Source organism: Penicillium citrinum, assembly GCF_028827155.1.
Source record: "Penicillium citrinum strain IBT 23319 chromosome Unknown utg000011l:1.0-294111.0:1.0-294243.0, whole genome shotgun sequence".
NCBI classification, from domain to species: Eukaryota; Fungi; Ascomycota; class Eurotiomycetes; order Eurotiales; family Aspergillaceae; genus Penicillium; species Penicillium citrinum.
The window spans coordinates 13,398-37,610 of NW_026622696.1; the positions used below are offsets into that span (position 1 = coordinate 13,398).

General features: G+C 44.9%; 8 protein-coding genes across 8 annotated transcripts; 4 read left to right on the forward strand and 4 right to left on the reverse strand.

Moving 5' to 3' along the window:
• Positions 1 to 2,735: 2,735 nt before the first annotated feature.
• On the forward strand, positions 2,736 to 3,929 carry N7469_011530 (DUF2841 domain-containing protein; the record flags this gene model as incomplete). The annotated part of the gene is made up of 4 exons (XM_056650435.1): positions 2,736 to 2,934; positions 2,987 to 3,529; positions 3,585 to 3,762; positions 3,821 to 3,929. 4 exons carry the CDS (start codon positions 2,736 to 2,738, stop codon positions 3,927 to 3,929), a joined length of 1,029 nt encoding a protein of 342 aa, XP_056494944.1.
• Positions 3,930 to 6,855: 2,926 nt separating this feature from the next.
• On the reverse strand, positions 6,856 to 8,552 carry N7469_011531 (oleate hydratase; the record flags this gene model as incomplete). The annotated part of the gene is made up of 2 exons (XM_056650436.1): positions 6,856 to 7,921; positions 7,999 to 8,552. 2 exons carry the CDS (start codon positions 8,550 to 8,552, stop codon positions 6,856 to 6,858), a joined length of 1,620 nt encoding a protein of 539 aa, XP_056494945.1.
• Positions 8,553 to 12,303: 3,751 nt separating this feature from the next.
• Positions 12,304 to 12,918, reverse strand: N7469_011532 (HAD family hydrolase; the record flags this gene model as incomplete). Its single annotated transcript, XM_056650437.1, has 1 exon — positions 12,304 to 12,918. One exon carries the CDS (start codon positions 12,916 to 12,918, stop codon positions 12,304 to 12,306), a length of 615 nt encoding a protein of 204 aa, XP_056494946.1.
• Positions 12,919 to 13,852: 934 nt separating this feature from the next.
• N7469_011533 (cytochrome P450 monooxygenase) lies at positions 13,853 to 14,674 on the forward strand (the record flags this gene model as incomplete). Its single annotated transcript, XM_056650438.1, has 1 exon — positions 13,853 to 14,674. One exon carries the CDS (start codon positions 13,853 to 13,855, stop codon positions 14,672 to 14,674), a length of 822 nt encoding a protein of 273 aa, XP_056494947.1.
• A 183-nt stretch (positions 14,675 to 14,857) lies between these two features.
• On the reverse strand, positions 14,858 to 15,227 carry N7469_011534 (uncharacterized protein; the record flags this gene model as incomplete). The annotated part of the gene is made up of 2 exons (XM_056650439.1): positions 14,858 to 14,999; positions 15,139 to 15,227. The coding sequence occupies 2 exons, from the start codon at positions 15,225 to 15,227 to the stop codon at positions 14,858 to 14,860; spliced, it is 231 nt and encodes a 76-aa protein (XP_056494948.1).
• A 1,293-nt stretch (positions 15,228 to 16,520) lies between these two features.
• N7469_011535 (uncharacterized protein) lies at positions 16,521 to 16,748 on the forward strand (the record flags this gene model as incomplete). Its single annotated transcript, XM_056650440.1, has 1 exon — positions 16,521 to 16,748. The coding sequence occupies one exon, from the start codon at positions 16,521 to 16,523 to the stop codon at positions 16,746 to 16,748; it is 228 nt and encodes a 75-aa protein (XP_056494949.1).
• A 358-nt stretch (positions 16,749 to 17,106) lies between these two features.
• N7469_011536 (uncharacterized protein) lies at positions 17,107 to 17,792 on the forward strand (the record flags this gene model as incomplete). Its single annotated transcript, XM_056650441.1, has 4 exons — positions 17,107 to 17,173; positions 17,257 to 17,423; positions 17,518 to 17,636; positions 17,711 to 17,792. The coding sequence occupies 4 exons, from the start codon at positions 17,107 to 17,109 to the stop codon at positions 17,790 to 17,792; spliced, it is 435 nt and encodes a 144-aa protein (XP_056494950.1).
• Positions 17,793 to 20,037: 2,245 nt separating this feature from the next.
• N7469_011537 (uncharacterized protein) lies at positions 20,038 to 23,299 on the reverse strand (the record flags this gene model as incomplete). The annotated part of the gene is given in 5 exon segments (XM_056650442.1): positions 20,038 to 20,841; positions 20,921 to 21,877; positions 21,897 to 22,544; positions 22,608 to 22,831; positions 22,897 to 23,299. 5 exon segments carry the CDS (start codon positions 23,297 to 23,299, stop codon positions 20,038 to 20,040), a joined length of 3,036 nt encoding a protein of 1,011 aa, XP_056494951.1.
• Positions 23,300 to 24,213: the final 914 nt, after the last annotated feature.

Here is a 24,213-nt window from a genome sequence, read left to right on the forward strand (position 1 = left end):
TCTATTGTGGAGCAAGTGACTCTAGTTTGCCTGTCATTCTCTTGGCCACACGCAGTGTAAATTTGGTTCGCAAGATTGGTTTTGACTAGGGAGAAATTTAACAATTTATTAATCCGAGACGGCGAGCAAGAACTAGAAAGACATTTCATAGTTTGAGTATCCTACGGTTGGCCATGAAGGGAATGGGACAGTTGGTGACATGGAGATATATACACAACCAATCAAAAGACCTGTCAGATTCGAGAAAGCTGAAAAAGATGAAATAAAATAAAAATAAAAAAGTATAGTCCTCTTCACAAAGTTAATTCGTCATTAATATTCCCGGCTCTCTTCTCAGTAGAGTACTATAGTATCTTAGTATGCAAGCACTGGGCAATTAGCAGACTCTCCAAACAATAGTAGGATCAATGTATCTACAGTCTAGGTAGCTAATAATGACTCTGAAACTTCCAGCAAATCTGATAGTAGATGAGATAGTTTGAAAGTTAACAGATTACTGCTATAGCTCAGAGAGCTAGTAGCTTCACTCTAATCTATGTTACGACCTAAAATAGCCTTTGAAAGATACGGCGACAAGGTATACGACGGGTGACTAGAGGGCTTGAACGGGCGACATTAAAAAAAAGTGTCCTCCGCCACGGGGTGCCGAGGTGTTTGCTGACGAAGCGAGGAGAATCACAGGATCACTCTGACGCCAATGGAGCATTCTATAGAACCCAGAATTCTCTGTTCTCCAGGAATACAGGCGGAATGAGTTTCGCCGTTCTTTGATTGCTGGTGTCTCTTATTTTCATGTTTCCAAAGACCTCAGGCATTCCGGCTTTCAATGTGTGTCCTCGGTATCTCGATCTTACATTTGAGTTATGGTGTTTGCGTTGATCAGCCCGCCCGTGGAATATTTCACCCGTTGGTTACGGTAGGCATCAGTCGTAAAGGGAAACCTTGGAGATGGGTGAAGAGCTATGGTACCGATATAGGTATTTGTCAGAACTGAGAAAGCAAAAAGAAAGGAGAAATAAAGAGAAAGAAGCATAGCTAGGTAATATCATTTACCAGTGACACATTCAGTATTTTTGTCTAGCAGAAGACCACGTCATCGCAGCAGTGTTCAAAGACATGAAATAATGTAACTATTCTACAGTACCTTAGTAGCCCCGCTGGGGATAAGTAGCAGCGTCTCCGAAGAATGATAGAATCCATGTGTCTGTCCATAATCTGAGCATCTGAGCAGATAGATGATGAAAACAGGGCGACAGATGGAAAGGAACGAAGCGTAATCCTGAGTAATGCCCTCATGCCGCGATTATCTGATATCCAAAAAAAAGGACAAAACCAGGGGGGAGGTGGGTCGACCTTAACCGAATGTCATCTGAGGCGCGCAACGCGCAGCTTGACAAGGGAGCGCACAACGAGCGATAAACTTCACCAAAGATGCCATTTTTCTCAGTTTCCAGGAAGACAGGTGGGATCCTTTCCTTGCGCAAAAGGTTTATGGACTTGGGCTGTCAAAGTTGTAGTACTAAGGTGGAATGGAATGACAGCAGCTGCTTCTGCCAGTCACAGAGGATCAGAACAACGATAGATTTCCGATCAGGCCCAAGCTTACATTAGCTGTCTTGACTAGGGCAACTACTACCCTTAGCCTAGGTGGTTCGCAGTCAAACGATGCCCGCGTTAATCAAACATTCCAGTGTCTGACCTGTATAAAAATGCACAGAGCTAAAAGCAGCAATCGGAAAATCGCAGAAATGTAGACAGTGCAGATAAGACCCAAGTCCCTGCTTCTGGTACAAACGGCTGGCACTGATCTACATTCCAAGGCCTCACAAGGAAATAGTCGTTTTCTGCTCCAGCAAACCGTGCTTCAGGAACGGAACAGTATTTAGTTCCCGTAGTTATCTCGAACTACTATCTACATTACAGATAATCCAGAGGTCAGCTCCTAATGAGGAGCGTTACAAATGCTCAGAGCGTTCTACTGTTTCCTATAGCGATATTCCCCGGCGGTATACTTTGTATGATTATCTCGTTACACACACACAAAAGTATCAAAGGATTTCCAGTTGCCCGGCACTCCAAGCCGATCTTGTAGCACAACAGAAGTACACAGCTCGCATGGAGGGCAGACCCACTCTGACAGCGATCGACCTCGTGAAATCTTAGCGCTGTAGAGGTCTATCCGCCTTGCAGGACTCTTGCAGTAAGACATTATTACGATTGGATAATGTCAAAAATTTACCGTAGGGGAACGGTTTCAATACAGTGCGTGTGCCTAGCGGATAATAACTATATCACTTGGCGGCTGTCCGTACTTTTTCCTTCCTACCTCTCACGTAGCTCCTCCTGCCTAGGATTTGCGTTTCTCCACACTATGTACCTCCTACTTATATGGCAAACCAAAATGAGGGTAGCTGGAGGTTGAGGAGATCGCCTATAAATTCCTCAAATCCTAGGCGTTCCTTCCTCTCAGCGGGATACTGGTAGCGACCACACTTCCCTCCTGCCCACTCAATACTGCTGTGTACTCCTCAATCCATCGCACATCATCCTTGGATATAGCTTGTTCTTTTTTCTCTTCCTCTCTATTCCTGAACCTGGCTTGGATAATAACGCGGTAAATCTGGAGTTCAGAACTCATTTGGTGAGCCTGTTTGCATGGTATCGTTCCTCTGTGCCCTAGCTGAGAGATTTAGAAGAGGAAAAGAAACACTAACTATATATAGGCGTCGCCAACAATGCCGATGCAGAACAAGGGAGATGAGCTGGGTTATCCACACTTTGCCCTCATCTATATGGACTGGGCCGGCAACCTACGCCAGGAAGCTTCCAAGTCCATTGCTAATAGCCGCGAGACAATTCTATCCCCGAGGGTCACAGATGCCTTTCTGCGAGCTGTTGAGCGGTCAAACGAGGCCGTACAATCACAGTCCCTATGTAAGTGTTAAATTCTCTGTCGAATGCAGTACTGGGGGTTGATCTGAAATAGCCAAGCAGGGAACCCTAGCGCTATCATCAACAAGAATACCACCAAGTGGACAGATCAGTATCAACCCATACCTAAACAGTGGTCCTAATGGAACGGAGGCTCTGAGGCCTGAAGGATATAATAGTGTCCCTGTGCGCTCAATGAATTTAATCCAGCCAGCAGTGTGGCCACAGCAACAAGCTGCCGAGCAGGAGCTCTGGCATCGCTGGTCTAAGCAAGTTATCAAACAACAACCCACGCAGAAGACCTGGAGCCGGAAACTCGGTATGAATGGGCAGCAGAAAAAATTAATCCCGATTAGAGATAAATACTTTCTTCGTCAGTACTACGAGAAGGCCTTCGAAAATCTACAGCAGACAAATTGCCGAGTCCTGGCAAAGGCCTACGTCAAGCTTGTTGAGCCACGCAAGCAAGTCCACTATCCCTATAATGGACGGAAGATTGTCGCTGGTAAGACTCAACAGTTGGAGCCCGATGCGAGCAAGCCACCTTGGTGGCCGTCTGGAGTGAATCACCGCGAGCCTGATCATCTGCTAAAGGCCGGTAAGAGAGCATTATCTTTCACTTACTTGCTGAAGACCACTAATTGAAATAAAAGAACGCATTAGGCTTCTAGTTCACATTCTTTGCGAGCTCCAAACCAGCCATGGAATTACCGCCCGCAGACTCAAAGAAGCCGACCAGACTATACGTCGCCAAATCTCCCCAGCCAACCGATTAGAAATACTCGATGAGATCTACCAGGTTAGAGAAGAGGAAGAGAAGCTTTTAGTGGGGTACAACAGTATATGTTCCAGCAGTACTACATCCAGACATAAAGCTAACGGCCTATAGATGTGAACACCATGGTGTCAATTGTAGCAGCGAACTGTCCCGTCTCGTTGGAGATCCCTGTCAGTCAAAGGGCATGCAGCGGAAAAAGGACAAAAAGGACCCCAATTGAAGAGATATCCAACCACAAACTGGTACAGCCCACTGAAAACACGGCTATATGCCCTATTTGCGAAATTAACACACACCAATGTCCCTTCACGCCTTGCAATCTACCCCCGGGCTTGTCCCCGAGCAACCCTTGGCCGCTCTCCCATGTTAAAAATCCGTATTTTAGCCAAGGAATTCCAGTACACCCCACGATTGACTCTGGCGCATCATCATGGATGTCGGAACAAGGTATGAGGCGGAAGCGCCAGTGCGTGGAGACTGGACCGCCTACCACGACCAGCCTTAATACAGCGGGGTATTACTCACCTATATCAGTGAATTCTCATTTATTTATGGCAAGACCAAATGAAAAGCTTCGGAATTTCCAAAATCAGAGTACCTCAACCGCACCGCAGCCTGTTACAGAGCTGTATGGAGAACTTACAGACCCGTCATTTGCGCTCCCATACGACTTCGACAGTTCGTCTCCTTGGTCACCCTAATCTCAACTTGGGCCACCCATAAACCAAAACATGGTACAGGCTCTGTATAAGCATCCCTGTATGTTGACCTTCTTGAACGTGGAGTTGCTGACACTTTCCTATGCAAGCAACCATTCTGCTGTGACGATGCGATTAGCGGATACGGAATTGGACTTGTATCACGATTTGTGAGGAGAACCACTCGTGAATATGGGTTTCATTCTTGTTAGCCTAGTAGTCTCGATCACAAAGAAACTTGCGTTTATAAAACAACATCTTCGTGAAGCGTGAGATTGTTGGTATAATGCAGACAAAAAAGCTCAAGGGCATGAAATTTGCGGAGTTGGGAAGAATTGAGGTACAATAGTTATAGCCCGTGATTCTGCCATTTCACCGCGCACTAAAGTATTTGCTACGAGTAGATGTATCTCAAAAGGATAGCATTGGTTTTCATGACTATCTTGGTACTGTGCAATGTGGCCGTTCCTTGAAGTACTGCTTTTCTTTCGATTACTGCCAAGTTTTAATTTATCGTAGATGTTTCAGTCACGACAGTTTGTTCGACTTGGATTGAGCCACTGGATGTTATCATTGCCTTCGGTACTTTAAGTGCCCTGTATTCAGAAACACCTGATTTATGATACAAGTATAGTGTCGTCTGTCACATCTTTTCGTACGAATGGTGGATCTCGTAGTAAAATTCGGGGTCTATGTTTTGATTCAAGTCTGACTGGTTTAGACTACCCACCAGGATGTCAAAACTAGCAACTTAACTAAAGGAGGAAAAACGTCGTAACTTGCTACCGGATATGGAATTCTGGGATCCCCACTAGCCAGACCGTTGCAGTCAAGGTTCGAAAGTCTTCTGTGCGACGACGGCGGTTCTGGTAATGTGACTAGGCAGGACAGTATTGCAGTCTGAACAAAAGCACCTTTGATGCAAGTGAGGTCTGTATAGGGATCCATCTTATATCCCATCCAAACAAGCACAGACGCATGCCACAAAGTGATCGTCTTAGGTAACTCGGCGTAGCAATCTTGCAACGACATTGTCCAAGTATCTGTAGCCGGTTCCCGCCAGAGAATCATTGCTATATTAATATAGTCAACATTGTCAGGAAGCTTCTTAATGTCGAGGTTAGCGGTGTTAAGAAGCTTATCCCACGTCTGAGTTTGTTTGCCATAATTCTGGCTGTACTTCCAGCCCTTGCGATGGTGAAGATCGTGGCACTTGATCACTGGGTATACATTGCACAGCTTTAGCAGAAAAGTCCACGGTTTTATTGTTCCGGCATACAATTATAAGCTGCTATGATCCATAATCTCAGTGAACATTATGTATGCCTGACAAATCCACCACTTGTAGATGCCCATAGGAAAATCCATTAGCTTCATCGAGCTGTATGTGATAAGGAATGTCCCGGCAATATCCACAAACTCCTGTACGGTGTCCTCATAAGCGGTTAACAGAGAATTAGAGTGTTTAGTCTAGACCTGTGCAAAACCCATTGGCCGGCCCAGTTGTGGGACAAATTTAGGGCTTTGGCTAAAATGCATATTTTCATAAAAGTTTAGCAGTAATGCAGATGTATTGGTACTAATTGTCACGGGGTTTAAAGGGAATACAACACCCCAAGGACTCGATATCGGTCCGAAGTCTAAACCCTTTCGAATCACCTGCATATAGAGGTCCACCCGAACCCTAATGTATATAAGATCACACACATGTTCAGAATCCTTGAGCTCTTCAAGAATCAGTCTATGTACCAATCCATCCTACCTGGTCCCTATCATCCGATATCCTTGCCTAGTCACAGGTCTCTAGCATGACAACTTAGTAACCATTACAAGAACTTGAGTCAGTCTATAACTCGCCAGAGTTTAAATCTGATTATCCAAAAAAAATACTAGCAGTCATCCTCAGAAAATAGTGTGCATTTATCCAAAATGGGTCCGATTCTGCCCATACTTAAGGTCTCTCACTGTTTTGCAGTCAGGCCCACTGCACCGGGTCCCTTGGGGCAGCGCGCAATGGGGAGAACCGAACAGTATCTGCCATTCCCATCTATAATAGCTATAGAAGAGAGGAGCGGCGGCGGAAGTGGCGGGGAAGGGGGTGCTGACTGCCATAGTAAAGGCCCCGCGGGGACTGTGGAACCTGTCTTTATAGTATAGAACTTTGAGGGCTATTGATGGGCATCTGTGCGGCCTATTGGCGATGCACCGGTCTACAGACCTTAGCATATGTCTTTAGGGTTTCAAGTGTTAAGAACTTTATCCTCGGCAGTAAAAGTGCGTCTACTATCTCTGGCACAAAGGTGCTGGGGGTTAGGTTTGTTGTTGGGGAGGGGGAGAGGGGATAAAGCTAAGACGACGAATTGGCTAAATGCAGGACACGATATTGAAACAAAATATCCGAAGCAACTAATTTTTTGTCGACTTTAAGTCCGGCCGCGCAGCACTAAATTACTCCCAGAACATCACTTTTAGCAATGTCGAAAACGAACTATTCAGTTTGACCGAAGGTTTATGGAGACCCATCATATAAGAAACGGCTGTTTCCGCTGCAAGAACACCATAGCTCATATCCACGCAGCTATAATGTGGAATATCCACAAACTGTCCTACTAGGCCAATATTCGACATTTTCTGTGGAATGACGGAGGGGCGATCATCTTGGGCGCGACAGAGCAAAATGGAACTCATTCTTGGCATAACACGCGGGATGAGTACGGTGTGTCGAATAAGCTGTCCCGTGAAGTTGAGATGTGAAAGGAGTTCTGATATGACCTCCGCACCTGAACAATGAAGCATAGGCTTTCCAATAAAGTCCCCTTTGCTCTCGGGAAATAGAGCAAAGCCCCAAAGAATGCGCACATTGGGAGGCTGGTCTCGAAAAACTGGTTGTGTGGGCAGGCATAGATTGAGTTTCCAGCGACTTTCTCGTAATATGATGAACATTCCAGAAACGGGCGCAGAATACGACAGGGAGATAAGGTGGTCGAAAAAGGCAAGGTCCTCGGTGGTGATCGTGAACGATTCCAGCATCGATTGCGTTTGACGAGTACAAAAGTTGTACGGATTGCCAAACTTGCTATGTGTGGATTCAAGCTCAAGCCATATAGACCAGCTTTCATCTAGCTGCTCGGTGGGTTCAATATACTGCAAAACTGGCTGATGTTCATCTGTCCCAACTGCGCAGCCTGAAACAGTGGACCCTAGTGTAGCAATCACAACGTCTTGCGGACTGATATTCTGGGATGTCTCAGCTCCACTCTGCATAAGGTCCAAACATGTAACAGTCCGGTGGTCGCTTTCAGGACTTATCACTATATTCTTAACGGTAGTATCGAAACGGAAGTCCACACCAAGGCTCTGGAGATAGTGATAAATTGGAAGAAATATAGACTCTCGTTGATAGTAGCCGGTGATATCGAGGCAATTCAGGATTTCGAGGGTATGAAATTCACTGAGATATCGTCGGAGGCAACGCCTTAATTCAGCTGCACTGTGCCAGGGCTGAAAACCAAATCTAATCCAGTTTCATTATGTGATAATCAGAATAGATCTTTTGGCAACCGATGGTATACCTGTGATATTATGACTTACTGGGCAGACCAAATATTCCAAAATGTGCTTTGAAAGAAGCTGTCAGGTAAAAGATCCTTTATGTGACTCCTTCCTAGTCGCTTTTCTCCCGTCAGCATAAGCTTCATCAGATGAAATCGATGCTTAAGGCCCAAGTTCAAAGATGTTGTGAGGACATCACGCAAGGTACCATTCTCTTGTACAAGAAATAAGGTTCTGGATTTCTGCGTGACAGACTTTCTGTTGGCCTTTGTTGTTTGTATTTCATCCAGTATACTCCGCCCGCGGACCTTCGCTGATGGGATAGAAGCTAGAAGCTCCTTCAAAGGAGCACCAATAGGAACGGGTAAACATCCCGCAAACTGATCGTATCCACTGGAAGGATTTCCCGTTGGATGAAGAACTTCTCCAACAGCGCCATGTGAGTCGAGGATATGTACTTTAGTTGCAGGGACCTTGGCATGACCGATAAGATATATCGCTGACGCTAGAGATGGAATATCACTCCCAAGAATCCAAGCCTCTGTGTGTTCCGGGGATCGCTTGTGACCAACTGGTGCTGTAGCCTGCTCCATCAAGGAGTACACTTATAGGAAATTTGAGGGTGATAGAATTGGGCGTTGTATCTTTACCGTCTTTAACAGCCAAGCCTTGTATCGTTTTGAGGCGGAGTCAGCACTTATATTGCCGGGCGGAAATCTAGACTCTAGTCGACAACCATGTACGTCATGACTTGGGGCATAGAATAGAGCTATCATATAGGTTAAATGGAAAAGGGTGAATACCTGTCCGTCGTGTCGGAAATCAATGGTATTGACCAATCGGCAATGTTATGGGGTTTTAGGGTTTTGACAGCCAAAAGCAAGCTTTTAGAAAATGGTCCTCTTATCCGCCCTGGATCGGCTGGCCGGCTTCTTTTTTTTTGGGAATAGAAAGCGAGTATCAATCTCTCCTGAGGGGCCAATATCGTCAGTATTCTAGTGAGTTTGGAGGAATTAAAACCGTATCTCTTGCCGTATTTCTATCTGTCTCTTATCTAGTTACTAACATCTACTCCGTGCAGTCAATTTTCCTACCTCGCTTCTATATCTGGTGAGCAACCTGCAATCCACACAAAGTAATGCACCGCACTATCCAACCTTAAGTCCTAAATCTGTCAATCTTTATGAATACTATCTCTAGTGTCTTTCTCTAATTTTGTCTGATCGCGCAGTAGTGACCGTCATAGCTAGGTGTTTCTGAAGACTATTTGCTTCCGCCGTGACCTCCAGTCAACAAATTGAGACCAAACATGCAGGCCCTCATAGTTTGATGTCATACTTCGACACTTCCAATTCCAGAAACCTCAGAAGACTGTATCACAATATGGCTAATGGCAAAGATTCAGTTGAAAAAGAAAATTCACGTGGACGGTTTTGCCTGTCTCTCCGAAAAAGGGTCGCGCTTTGGGGAAAGAAATGACATCGGGAATGCCGTGCAGGTAAGAATGAACGTTTGGAGTTGTCCAGGAACACTTGCTGGACAACTCCAACCAGGTTATTACAAGAAGAGCAAGATTTCAATTTTTGATAGATCCAAGTTCAGGTCATAATCTAGACCTTACCAGTTTTTATGATTCAAATACCTCATTTCTGTCCTTGTAATTGGATGAAGGTTAATTTCACGTATTTTGTTCTAGCAAACCGCTTCTACAAACTTTCTGCATCTATTTATATAAACACCTAAAACTGAGCAAACTGATTTCGTAAGACTCTATCAGATCGCATTGTGTAGATTGTGTAAATGGTGTCCACCTGCATTCCCAAAACACCATTATAAGCGGTGCCTGGGGAGAACGATTTCTCCGCGCATGATCCCTTGGAAACCTTTCGCGTCATAGTTTCCCATCACCACTTTGCAGTGAATTTGGACTTTGCACAAAACTTGTCGCTGTACTTGTACATCAGATAAATACCAATAATGAACTCCACGGTCAGTCCAGCTAGAAGACTGCATCCCCTACCCAGACCAAATTGAGATAAAGCAGTCTCGCGAATATAACGGCACCATATACAAAAACACTGCGCATAAAGTCCGTCGCAGCAAAGGCACTTGCGGCATAATATAGATAGCAGCTAGAAATATAGATGAAAATACATTGCAGCAATATAAATACAGAAGCCGGATAGATCACAATACCAATAATTGGAACAATCCAGTGGATCTCTGGCCAAGCCGTCCATCCGAACAGAAAGAGACCGATTGGAGATCCAAAACACATACTAAAAGCGGAAACAGGGAATTTTCAGTTTTCCCCTTTTTTCCGCTGCTGATTCGTAGAACAAATATCTTGGCAATATCGATATTGTAGACCACAAAAATATAACATCACCAACAACAAGAGCCAACAACCCATCTCTTCTAAATTGTAACTATATATTTGTTGATAGGCAATAGAAAATACTTCAAAGAGAGAATAATAAATACCATATATCAACAATATATAGGCATTGGCAAAAAATATTGCAGGATCAAGGAATATAATCTTCATAGGGACCAAAAGAGACCCCGTAAAAATGTCTGTAAAAGTATATTGAGACTGAATAACATCGGAGGCCCAAATTGAAAGAATTTGATTTGTTGACACGATTGAGACACTTCGCTCGGAAATATAAAATTGTTGCTGAGCTAGTCTACGGCAGAAAGAGCATCAAAGCCATGACAGGGCTAGCAGCGATTAGAATCTCCCACATAGAGAATCTCTATCCTAACTTTGGAATGGCAAATCCTGCGACCAATGGACCAACTGCCGGAGCACAATAAGCTGACAGCACCCAGACAGTCATCGCATATGGAAGAACAATTAGAGAGTACACATCGCTGATTGACGCGCCCCCAGTTGCTAAACAAGGACTACCGAGAAGTCCTTGCAAGAAACGAAGAATATAAGATCCTACCGCATCATTGAAAAGAGCAGTATGAAATACTCAGGACACAAAATATGAAGAAAGATGCAACATAAGGGAGTGTGCGGCCGATTTGGGGGATTTCGCTCAACGGACTGAACAGCAGAGGGCCAGTTCCATAGCCGAGACTGTGATCACTGCTATTAGTATACACCATAATTAAAATCCTGCTGATCGCAAAGAGACACATACATGTACAAAGCCAGTCCAAGGATCGCTTCCGGCGGCATTCACACCGAACTCTTCTTTGAAGTAATTCACAGTGGGAGAATAGATAGGTGCCGCCATGTACACCCCGAAAATATACAGTCCAACAACGAAAACAACCCAAGCTTTTTTCGATTGAGACCAGTTCATAGAGTTTTCGGGATCATGGTCATTATACCAGTCAACTATAACACGTCCGTCTGGAGAGGAGAATAGCAAAAGGACAGAAAATCTAACGCCCCCACAACCAAGCCCAAAGCATGCACACAAACGCCATTCCTAATAAATCGGATCTATCACTCGGACAAGATCCCACCATGCTACTCATCCATATCTACATATACGCACTCGTTCACTGTACATCTACACCCCATCCCTCAGCGCAACAACTGCATAAGCCGTTGCCACCCCGCGATTCCCAATTTCCTTCCCTTCTGAAGGGAAAAGATACATGTACGACGCCTCCCACCCGCCATCCTGGCACTGCATCTCGGCCAGGCGCTCCCTATCTTGAAAATTCTCTATCTTTAAAGAATTGCATGTCAGGAGCCGCATTCCAAGGCAAACTGCGTCGCCATTTACTCCAATCCGCTCGGTAATACGAGTCCGCAAAGCGGGCCCTAGTCTCTCGTGCAAAAGTGGGTCGGTGGACCTGGCAAGGAGGCGACTGAGGTAGTACAGGAACCACTCGGCAGTCGAGTAGTAGCGCGTGCCGTCGATATACGCGCGGTGAATAAGGATACTGTGTATCCAGTCGAGGGTTTGTGGCAGCTCGTAGCCGCGGTCATAGATATAGAATGCAATCAGAACATTCAAAGCTATTACTGCGTCGACGCGAGGGCGGGATCAGTCGGTGTAGGTCTGGTTTGCGCGTTAGTTGGTTATATTTGTCTTTGAATTTCGATTTGGAGAGGAATTCTGTACCTGGACGAAACCATCCTCATCAACATACTCAAGCATCTCGTCGAGTAATGAATGTGCCAGATCTGCGTCATAATTGAGTGTTCTCAGTGCAAGCGATGTTGTGTCGAGGTCATCGGGATACACCTTGGTGGTATATTTGGGCATTCAGGAAAAGAAATTCCATAGACGCGGCGGTATTTTCACATCAACCAGGCTCCTGATCGGAGTTAGCATGGAGTCATTGAATATTAATAGATGAATTGTGCGTAGTTTACCGATCTTGTAACACCTCCAGAATCAAGAGTGGAGCATAATTTTCCTCAATCACAACCCCCTCCTGCGTAATAGAAGGGAATTCTCCCGCTTGTTTTCGCAAATATGTCAAGCCCCGCTCAACAGGATCGCCAACGAGATTAGTGAGTCTACGTGGTAGATCCACAAGTTCAGCTGACCCACGCATACCAATTGATCGAGCCGAGAGGACATTGTCTTGTCGATCATCAATGAGAAACGTGCTCTGCGGCGCAGTGCGAAGGACTCGCAGAACATGGCGGTAGAAACGGGGGCTCGGCTTGCGGACACCCAGCATCGACGAGGTGAAGACGTGGTCAAATGTAGACCAGAATTCATCGTCAAAAACTCTGCATAGAGCCTGGTAATCCATCGCTGAGATGTTGGACACGAGGACAATCTCTACCCCAGGTGTCTGTTTTAGGGTTCTGAATGTCGATAGAATCTCCTTGTCATAGGTAGTTGTTTCGCGGAGATTGTGGATCATGGCTGTGAGATCACTTGCTTTAAAGCCGAACTGTTCGGCGAGCTTGTTGAAGCACTGCTCATCGTCGAGTTTGCCGACCTCGTAATCTATCCAGGTTGCGGTTGACATGATCCTACCTAGTTTCACAGATGAGTTGGTCGCGGCTAGTGTGCAGTGCACAGGGGGTTGAAAGAGGACGCCCCCCGAGGTCCACAAGGATCGTAATTTTACGTGGTTTGGCGTCATTGGCGATGGTCATCTTGTCGAGTGAGTACAGTAGTAGATCAAATTTAGGACCAATAGCAGAAGATAGAGAGGTGTAATGCAGATGTTCAGGTACGAGCAGTTAAGGAATAAGTAAAACTAATTAATTCTACGTCAATACAAATCGCTTATATATAGTACCCAATGCCATGGCACAATCATATTAATCTATTTCAAAGTTCGGGACATCGCGCCGCCTACGGAGTACAGATTAGACAGAACGAGGCTCCACAATAGTCCGATTTTTGAGTTTTGCTGACCGCTATCGACGACGCTCAGACTTCTTCACGAGATATATTGATCTATGCAAAACCCAAGAACCAATTTTGATTGGCGGAAGGACAGCTGAATATTGAAAAGTGGAGCACATCGAGTTTCTGCAAGAGAACTATTATCAAGCGCAAGGAAGGGCTCCATACTTCATGCACGTAAGTGGACTGCTTCCTGCTTTACTCTGTCATTCCCACTTTCCCTCTAGAGTCTGCTTAATGGGCGATCTCAAAGGAATCACTTTTTTTTTTGTTTCGACGAGTTGATATCAACAAAATCCTCAGAAAAAAAAACTGCCAAATAACACGATGTCTCTAGCACTGTTTGTCGGAAATACTGCGCAACTATGCCTCCTAGCCGTATGTTCTCTAGACTATCATATTTGCTCCGGTAATTAACATGCCCGTCCGAAAAGATTCTTTTCTATGCGGGGTGGACAGTAATCTACAACCGCTGCCTCCACCCACTGAGCAGTTATCCAGGTCTCTTCTTTCCTACCATCTCTAGAATCCCGTACATAATAGCCTACATGCAGGGCCATCTTCATCGTTATGTGCGCACCCTTCACGAGCGATATGGCGATGTCGTCCGCATCGCCCCCGATGAATTGAGCTATAGCGACGAGCAAGCTTGGAAGGATATCTACGGTCGCTCGAGCAATTTCGGCAAGGATATGCGATTCTATCAGTCGTCGAAGAAAGCGGCAAGCGTTGCTGTCGCGCCGGATGTAGTCCATCGGCGACAGAAAAAGGCGATCCTGCGTGCATTCTCTGACTCAGCGCTGAGAGATCATGAAAAGGTTCTGCGGACTTATGTTGACAAGCTGATAGAGAGGCTAGAGCATCAGTGCTCAGACAAAGATGAAAAAGATGCTTATGTGGATTTGACAAAGTGGTTCAATTATGTTATCTTTGATTTCATGGCGCACGAGCTGTTTGGGAAACCACTTGGGTGTCTTGAGGAAGCGAGCTATCATCCGTGGGTAGAAGTGCTTTTTGGAACGGTTAAGGCTTGGGCTTTTCTCTCCATCCCGAAGTTTTTTCCTTCCGCTGCGATGCTACTTAAACCTCTTGTGCTTTTCCTATATCGTAACTCATTGGGACATCGTGATATCAAGTACTGTGCTCTCTCTGAGTACATACAAAAGGGGAGTGAGCAGAATAAACCGATCTTTATGACCCATATTCAAAACAGCTGCCGCAATGACCCCGAAACTGTTTTACAAGAAGAGGAAATGCTATCAAACTACAGCTTTCTGATGATGGCTGGAAGCGAAACGACCGCTACGCTGTTGTCCGGATGCACATTTTCTTCTGAAACACCCAGATTCATATCAACGGCTTACCTCTGAAGTGCGACAGCGCTTTTCATTGCCTTCTCAGATAAACTATTCCTCGTTAGCAGGCTTTCCATATCTTCACAGTGTCATTACAGAAGCATTGCGGTTGTATCCACCAGTGCCGCTGGGCATGCCACGTACAATTCCGGCGGGTGGTGCGATAATATCCGGGCGATATGTTTCAGAAAAGGTCCTTCATGTCTTGCTTGTGTCTTTTCTGTGGTATGAATTAACAAATTCACAGACAACTGTCGCTGTCCCGTCATGGGCTACCTCCAGATCACCATCAAACTTCTCTAGACCAGACGAATTCATTCCAGAGCGATGGCTAAACGATCTGTCATATGGAAATAACGATAAAAAGGGCGCTACGCAGCCTTTTTCTCTAGGTTCAAGAGGCTGTCCTGGTAAGAGGTTCGTGTTTCGTTCCGATAATGTCTATGTTCACATTGAAGGAACGACTAAATGAAACTGACAAGGCCATAGCATGGCGTACATGGAAGTCGGGCTCATCCTTGCACGGGTTCTTTGGAGCTTCGATGTTCAGCTTGCGCCAGGGTGTCATGACTGGGATGATCAACGGGCATTCCTAATTTGGGACAAGGGACCTCTTCTTGTTAGATTAAAGCAGAGGGACTGATATTTGAGTTTCTTTGAAGTCCAGTTATCAGACACGAAAGAAAGTTATTGGTGCTCCTGTACTGTGCTTCGCATGCGTGGGATGTGATAAGCCATCTATGGAGTATATAACCAGAAGCCCCTACGCGAAGCCGCGTATTGCGATGAAGAATATGCAGCTGTGGACAGGGATTTGAGTAATTGGGCCGTACACCAGCCATTGACTCAATGTATCATGGATCACCATAGACCAAAGCACAACCACATCTCTGATCTGATCAAGTTTATCCGAGTCAGTTCTTCCACCTTCCCACTTGTACAATCGTCCAGCGTCTAATCACACACTCTCTCCAAGCAAAGTCCAACCAGCCCACCCCACAGTAGCAACTCCAGCCATTACACGCCACCCAACCTTCTCTACCAAGCTAACTGGCATAATCTCATTCGTTTCAACGGGCAATCTCAGGGCAGTATATGCGAACAAAGGCACAGACATATATGTCCATGTAAGAAGGCTCAAAACCCACAGGAAACGCGTCCACGCTGTGTCTGAGTCCTTGTCTACTCGAGACCGGGGTCTGATGAAGTCCTCGATGGAAATTACAGTGGCATTACTCACGAAAAAGAGCATTATGGCACCGACGTTGTCAGGCACTCCCGCATATATCGCGCTTAGCATGTGCAGGATTCCGGAAATGGAGAATATGAGGTGGAGTTGAATTATTTGCTGGAGTTTGCCTGAGGCGGGGATAAAGCGGTGTTGTATGGCGTTGCTTATTGTTACGAGAGGCCAGCGGAGGAGGCTATGCCAGTATATGCTGCGAATTCGTCAATAAAAATATATTTCGATTGAAAAAGAGAAAACATACGCCCAACAATCCCTAATCCTAAAGCGCCTGAGAACCCACAATCTGCCAAAGAGCGGCGGCCAAGAGTCCGCAGTTCCTGAGAAGAATACAATAGACACTAGCAAATTAATCTTGTAGATCATTGAGAATAACAAGCGCAGGTTGATCAGTAGCAGAAACGACAGTGGAAGTCGCGCCATTAGCTGCTCCTTAGTCGAACCTGGCCCGAGAAACTCCGCACCTGCAGACAGGGCAACAGGCCATTCTCGCTGAAAAAAGCGGACGGCGCCGAAGTTGAGAAGGTCGAGGGCTGTGAATTGCCAGGTAAAAGTAAGTACGGTTTTGGCGATGTATATGCCTTTTGTTTCACGGGGATGATTTGAAGGTGGGGCATGGTTTTGGTGTATTGGGGTCTTCACCTCCCAAGGCGTTCCGATACCGCGAGTACTCGTGACACAATTCAAGGCAGCGAAGAAGCAAGCAGATGGCTTGTTGGTTTTGCTAAGAAGTTCGCTGATATCCACGCGAAGAATGAGGAAGAGACTGACGAAATGAAGCGTCTTGATGAGACAAGAGAATGCGAAGACTCCTCGCAGCAGTTCAGGGCCCGACAAAAATGACAAGACCGCGTCTCGACAGTTGCTAGAGAGAAGAGAAATAACAGTCACAATATTCGCACCCTTGATTCCTTCGCAGTGAAGGCTAGAGTGACCGAGGCGACTAGATACTCTGTCGCCATGATGGCCACTAATTTCGGGAGATATGACATTGTGGCATAAGATGCTATAGGATTCAGTTCGCTAAGGACTATTTTCAGATAGGTGGGCTGTGCTTTTATGAGAGCTTCAGTACCTCTCAATTGGCGCGCGTTTTCCCTTTTCCCTTCTCGCAAAAGGCAGCGGAGGCTCTCTCAAACTCGCATTTAAGAATGTAACCCCCCCCTGGAAAAGGCACCCCATGCATTTTACCGCATTCTACATGCTTCTCGGAGATCCTATGATCTCACTCCACCTTCAGCTCACCCTTGTCTTTTTACACTACTACTGTAAGTCAATGCTTCTCCTGTTGGGTTCCTTATTAACATCCTATTTCATATCACTCGTCATATCTGACCTTTCTTTCCTGTAGGTATATATGGCCTCGGCTTCATCGTCTCAGCCCTCGTCCGCCGCGAAGACGGCCCCCTCCTCTGCATGCTTCTAAGCCTCATTACATCGGCTCTAAGTGGGAGTGCACCGCGGCTATCTACCGTGCGTGATTGGCATCTGGCATGGTTCTGGTATGCATGGCCAGCGGTAAGTTTCTCTCCTGTCCACTGTTTTCATATATATTGTATAAACCCGACCACAAGAGCTAATTGCGAGTGACATCTCGGCCTGCACTATATAGACGTGGTTTTCAGAAGCTTTCGTGCAGGGGAATATAAATCCCCTGGGATATCTTTACGACCTTGGGGATGCATTTGCGTATACCGGGTTTAAGGCAGGAAGAATGGCAATGGATATCGCGTATGTATCTGCCCCTTCGATTCTTTCTCCTGGTATCCGGTCTGATTTAAGACGTGGGATTGATATCCATTCAGATTTCTCATATTTATCGGAACTGCATACCGACTCCTATCCTATGCCCTCTTTGTTCTCTGGGGTTGGAAATCTCTGCACTAAAATCCAAATTTCTCCAACATATTCCCACATGAACAATTCTTGTTGATTATAGTTTTGTTTCTTCTCTTTTACTGTTGAATCTAGGATCCACTTTGGTAGCTTTCCATACATTATACATACTTCATTCTCTTCGGCTGCTTGAAATCGACGATCTTTAATATGCAAAAATCTTTGTATCACTCTCACAAGGCATTTAGAGTCGGTGTAATTCAATTCATATGTTTCTCTCTTTCTTAGCCTGTGCTTTCTTTAATATCCAGCGATGCTCCACCGAAGTATATTCTATTGTGGCAATATATAACATTAGTAGCTTGATTATGTGTAGCCACTGTAGCAGTGCTGGTCTCACCGCCATTATTCCTATAGATTGCTCGGTATATGTATACTGATTCGGGAGAACCGGTTAGTTATCACTCAGTGTTGCTTCAGCTTAAGTGTCAGTGTTTTATCTTGATAGATAGTATCAAATATTCACTGCGTCTAAAATAGTAAATTATCGTGCTTTCTTGCTTTGTTTGCGGTTCAACGGAAACTAATATATTCGAGGGCTTTAGCATAGATCAAAGATTGAGCATATTGTATAAAAGTGGGGCCATCAGAAATCTTATTGTGAGATAATATTCGTTGCTGAATTACGGATGCAGAATCTTTTCTCTACTTATCTGTAGTAATATACTGTATCTTTAAAGCTGTATATATACGGTATAATGAACAAATCTAGTTCAACTAAATTTACTGTAAATTTTCAACTGAAGAATTTATAGTATATTTTATATTACAAAATTTGACGATGGATTTGAAATGAGTGGCTTGATTAAAGTTCATGACTGCAAATATCAAAAAATATTTGATTACCAAAGAAAATGAACTGTTGGGTAACTGTGAAGACCAAAAAATATATTGCAAATCAAGTCGATAATTCAACAAAAGATATACTGAATATTGAATATATCCGAATAATAATATAAAAAAAAATCAAGATCAAAAATAAGACAAAAGTATACTCCAGTGATTGATATTTGGCTGGTGTTTGTCAGTGATAATATTTATTATCTGTATTATAACAATTTTTTGACAAAGAATTTGCTGGATAAAAGAAAGAACATACTGTCAATATAAATGAATATTTGCAATCGGAATATCCGTGATCAATATATTCAAATCTATTATTTAGTAGATAATTCAGATTCAGTCATTGTAGATATTTTTGGAGATACGAATTAAGATAGTTTCTCTCTTCTAGACAAGATAGTATATCAATATTATCGTTTGTCTGTAGATATTCATTGATCATCCGGATCTATTCTATTACTACTTTCAAAATCAATTGTATACCACAACCGACGAAGCTCGTCAATATTTAGATAGACTAATTAGTGATTGCTAGTGAATATAGCGTGAAATATTATAAAGCTCGCAGCCGGTACAGTATTCAAAGATATATTGGATCCCAACCTTGGGATCCAATATATCTTTGAATCAGACAAACGATAATATTGATATACTATCTTGTCTAGAAGAGAGAAACTATCTTAATTCGTATCTCCAAAAATATCTACAATGCACTGAATCTGAATTATCTACTAAATAATAGATTTGAATATCTTTGAATACTGTACCGGCTGCGAGCTTTATAATATTGGAATATTTGGAGTTGGAAACATCTGCGAGAAGAATCCATTGCTGAATATTCAAGCTCCAATGCTAGGATATTGCTAGAACTTCGGATATTACGGCCGCGTAGATGAGGAGGAAATTTTAGGTCAGGATTCGACATGGGAAGTTGCAACTGCCATTCGATCCAAAGACGTGGACAGAGAAAACCCGGCTTGATTGTAAGTATGGAGATGTTGCGACTCGTTACAATACAGTATGCGTATCCGCTGCTGGGCATGCTCGTGGGTACCCCCGCATTTCAATCGTCACATATTGTTTCAAATTTCAATAATCTTTCAATGACAAACTGTGACAAAAGATTTGAGATTATTTTTCTTAAAGGATTGATAAATTAATTATTTGCCAAATGCCAATTTCTCTATTTACCAATAGTTGAATTGATCTACTTTTGACACGTCGCAGAACCCTATACTTCCTTTTCACGTTGGCCTGAATATTCCGCATACACTGCACCTGTATCTGAAGTTTAAAATCTCGTACTAGCAACAATCATATTACCATGCTCTTCCCGGTCAAACGTATTGCCCCTGACAAGACATGCAAAATCTTTTTCTAACCAAGTCCAGGCTTATTCCAGGTCGTCCTCCTTGGTAGCGCCGAGCCAAATTCGCGCATGATTATCCGTGTCTTTCTCGTATTCGAGACTCAAAGTAGACAGGTGACTGAGGATATTTCCAATGGCGATGTCCCCTTTGCTTCTCTTAGTGCGTCCCAAGTCATCGAGCCATTTCCATTTATTTAAGACAAAATAGACAAGGGCAATCACCACAGTAACGCCAATGCTGTACCCCCAACAACGGACGACATCGACGATATTGGTGAAACCATTACTCGTTTCCTGCAGGATATATTGATCAAAAGGATCGGTGATCATATCCTGATTAGAGAACCAACCAAACAAACAGAAGCAGGTTGCGAGCGCATCCACGCCAAGGATGGCAAGTATCAATGGTAGGGACGGCCAAGTGTTGCCTCCGCGAGTCACAAATATGAGCCAGTTTTCCGTCAATGCGACCTCCAAGAACAGAATCTCTTGAATTGATCCCCAATTCTGAAAGAATCCACCGTTCGGCAGGAACATTGACCCGCGAATCACCCACGTCCCGAGTGCTAGGAGGACACCAAGAATGACAGAGATGACCCAGATTTTTGGCAGTTGCCACTGTACAGGCCGGAGCTCGAAGGAGGCGTTATCGTAAGCCACTGCAACTGTCGCAAGATCTGCAAATAGGGCGAGGAAGACGACCAAATCAGTACGGATACTTTCCTTGATAATGATCATACTAGTTACTAAATAAACTTCGAGGTGAATGCAGAGCGCAATGCGATACTGAATATACGCCTTCATGCGTTGAAAAATTTGACGCGCCAACTAGCAGTAAGAGTCAGTGATTGAATGGAAAAGAAGAAAAGAAAAAAAAAAGATCAAGGGGGATAGGGGGAGGTCCAACCTTGATAGAATCAATGATGGTTGAAAGGCCTGGCTCGAGGAAAACAATATCCGCAGCAGATTGAGCTGCTTCTGACGCGCCTTCGACCGCAATACCACAATCGGCTTTCTTCAACGAGGGGGCGTCGTTCACACCATCGCCCGTCATAGCAGTAAGGTGGCCACTATCTTGTAGCATTTCAACCACCTGATATTTGTGCTCTGGAAAAACTTCTGCAAATCCGTCTGCCTTCTCACACAATTCGGTAGCCATCGCTCCGCTAATACCACCACCGATGAGTTTTTCAGAGTTATAGACTTTTGTTCCTAGTGCAAGCATTTTACAAGTCTCTTTGGCTATAGCAATTGCATCGCCAGTCAGCATCTTTACCGCTATCCCAAGTTTCTGGGACTCCAAAATCGTCTGTGCAGTATCATCTCGAGGTGGATCGAACATCGGTAGCATTCCCAACAAGGTCCACGGTTCATCACCTTTCCGGACAGCGACACCAAGTGATCGAAAGCCACGGCGAGCAAATTCTGTCGCCTGCTGTCGATATAACGAGGCTATCGATTCCTCGCAGTTAGTCAACTGAAGAACTGCCTTTGGTGCCCCCTTTGTGCACGTATATTGTACGCCATTTAGCGTCACAACCGACACGATTCGTTTCGATACTGGATCAAAAGGAGTGAAGCTTTCAGTCTTCCAGGATTGTCGCAAAATGTCCTTTGCTTTTGGATATCGGTTCGCAGATAAGATGGTAACCTTGTCGATCGGGTCCAAAGAACGAACATTATGAGAAGAAGCTAGAACTGCAGCGGCAAGCAACCAATTGATATCAACGCCCTCGGCGACGTATGGCTCCTGGATACTGAGTTTGTTGGCAGTCAATGTTCCCGTTTTGTCGGAGCAGAGAATATCCACACCCTGTCCTGGATCAATGACCGGGCTGAAAATGGATCTCAAGAGAAACCCAGACTAACGAGGGAATACTTACAGCTAAAGACTCAATTGCAGTGAGCTTTTGGACGATCGCCTTCTTCTTGGCCAAGTAAGCCGCACCGACAGCAAGAGTGGTGGTCGTGACCACAGGCAGACCGACGGGCACGCCAATAATCAACAAAGAAAGGGTAAAGTGCAGGAGAGTTTGTTGAGCAGGATCGGCAATGGGAAGATTACGAAAGAAGCCTCCGATCCACATGATCAAGATCCATGCCATCACAAGCACCAGCAGAGACGTACCAATCCCGTCCATAACTACCTGAAAATGCCCTTTGCCGGAAGCGCCTTGCTGAACCATCGCCGCCGTGCGACCTACAAAGGTCTTGGTCCCAGTCGATTGAACAATCGCATAGGCCTTGCCTCGCTTGCATCCAGTCGTGTAGAATACATCATCACCAGCATAGCGGTCCACGGCGAGAGACTCGCCAGTGATCGCAGAGTGGTCGCATGCCAGAACTGGGAAGTCGCTGTTCTCGTCCTCTTCTTCCGATTTATCCTCCTCCGCTTCTTTCTTCTTCTTCTTTTTCTCCAGCTTACCTTCTTGCCACATTTGTTGATAATTCTGCCAGCCTGTCTCTTTCTCTTGGTAGTCGCAGACCACCGTGGCATCGGCAGGGACGGAAGTTGCCTCTTCAATGACTATCTGAAAAAAATGCAAGATGTGTCACTATGTGTAGGTGGTAAGGGAGATAGGAAACTCAATTACCACGTCGCCAGGGACCAATTCGCGGGCCAATATGTCAATTTCAGTTCCATCACGAACAACGGTGCTGCGCATCGCAATATCGGCCTTTAGGCTGGCCACCACGTCCTCAGCCTGCTTCTCTTGATACCAGCCAACCGCAGCGTTTAGACAAAGAATACCGATGATAACACCAAAGTCAATCCATTCGGCTAAACCGGCGGCAAGTAAAACCGCTATCTCCATGACTGTCGAGGCTTAGTTAGGGTGTCGCTGTCCATCTTCGATCGGCGGGGATGTAATAATATCTCACCATATAGAATTGGACCTTGAAAATATCCCAAAATTTTGCGGAATTGGTTGACTTTCTCCGCCGTCAATTCATTGTATCCGGTCACCTTCCGCCTCTGCTCGACATCCGAGTCTGATAGACCGTGATTGATATCGGTGAATCTCCAGTCATCGGGAAACTCCTGTCCGACACCAATGTACTTCCAACGGAATTTTCTTTTCCGCCATGGCGCAAACCACACGCGGCTCTCGCGAATTTCGCCTTCATCTGCATGATCCCTTTTCGTTTCACGGTAGGTCGACATCCATCGTACCAACCGTGTGTATTCATCGATTTTTACGTCATCTTTGTAGGAAATAGCAGAGAACCGGCGCTCGGCAGCGTCATGTTCAACGTCGCGGTTGGTGTCGTATATGGATGACATTCTCCAAAACAGGCTCCGTGAGCGCACGAGAGCAATCACGAAACTGGAACAGGGGTAGGGGGGAAAGTTGAATTTTGCATTAACCAAAATGGTCCTCTCAAAATGAAGTACGATCCCAAAGGGCAAAGATTGAACTATATGCAGATGCTTGAGAGAGAGACAAACCGATTGACCTGACAGCACCAGCATTCCCGAAGTGTAAAAAAAGCTTTTGTCTTGATATCATCGACTGTTCGTTCAAGCCGGTTTCGACGACGAGGATGACGCTGAAAATGGAATAATTCGAGCCTCACTTGGTGTCTCGTTTATCTTCATTCGTCTGATATTCGTTTGCACCCAAAGCTAAAGCTCGATTAAGCAATACCGAGGCATTATTGGTGATCCGGCAACATCCGGTAGATCTAGAATCAGGGTGAAGAATAATATTCGTGGAGTTGCAGATCGGGTATATTGATCCTCCTGGTGTGGTCGCCGAAGTTAAAGGACCGTAAAGGTATAGGAAATATCTCCCCGAATCGATTCTTAGCAATGACCTGCTCTAGGTCGTCGTCATATCCTTTTCTTTGAAAGTTTCTTCAAATAAAATACTTCCCCAAAGAATACTCCAAACCTCTGCTGCTCAGTATTTCTGATATTTGCGACCTTCCCCCTTCGCCATGTAAGTCGTACCAGATCATAATCACTTATTCAATCATGGCATGTAGCTGAATTACTGACTTACCGAAGCTGGGTCTACCTCATATCAGTTCATCGCCCTCAAGAATAGTAGCATCCAAATGGCTGTTATTGATCCTCTTCCCCGAGGGATATACAAGTTCGCGATGACTTTGTCAAGCGCAATTGGGCCTCACGAGAGCCCGGCCCCATACTCGTGTTTTGCATTGTCTTTATCGTGGGTGTTGGAGTTTTGGCCC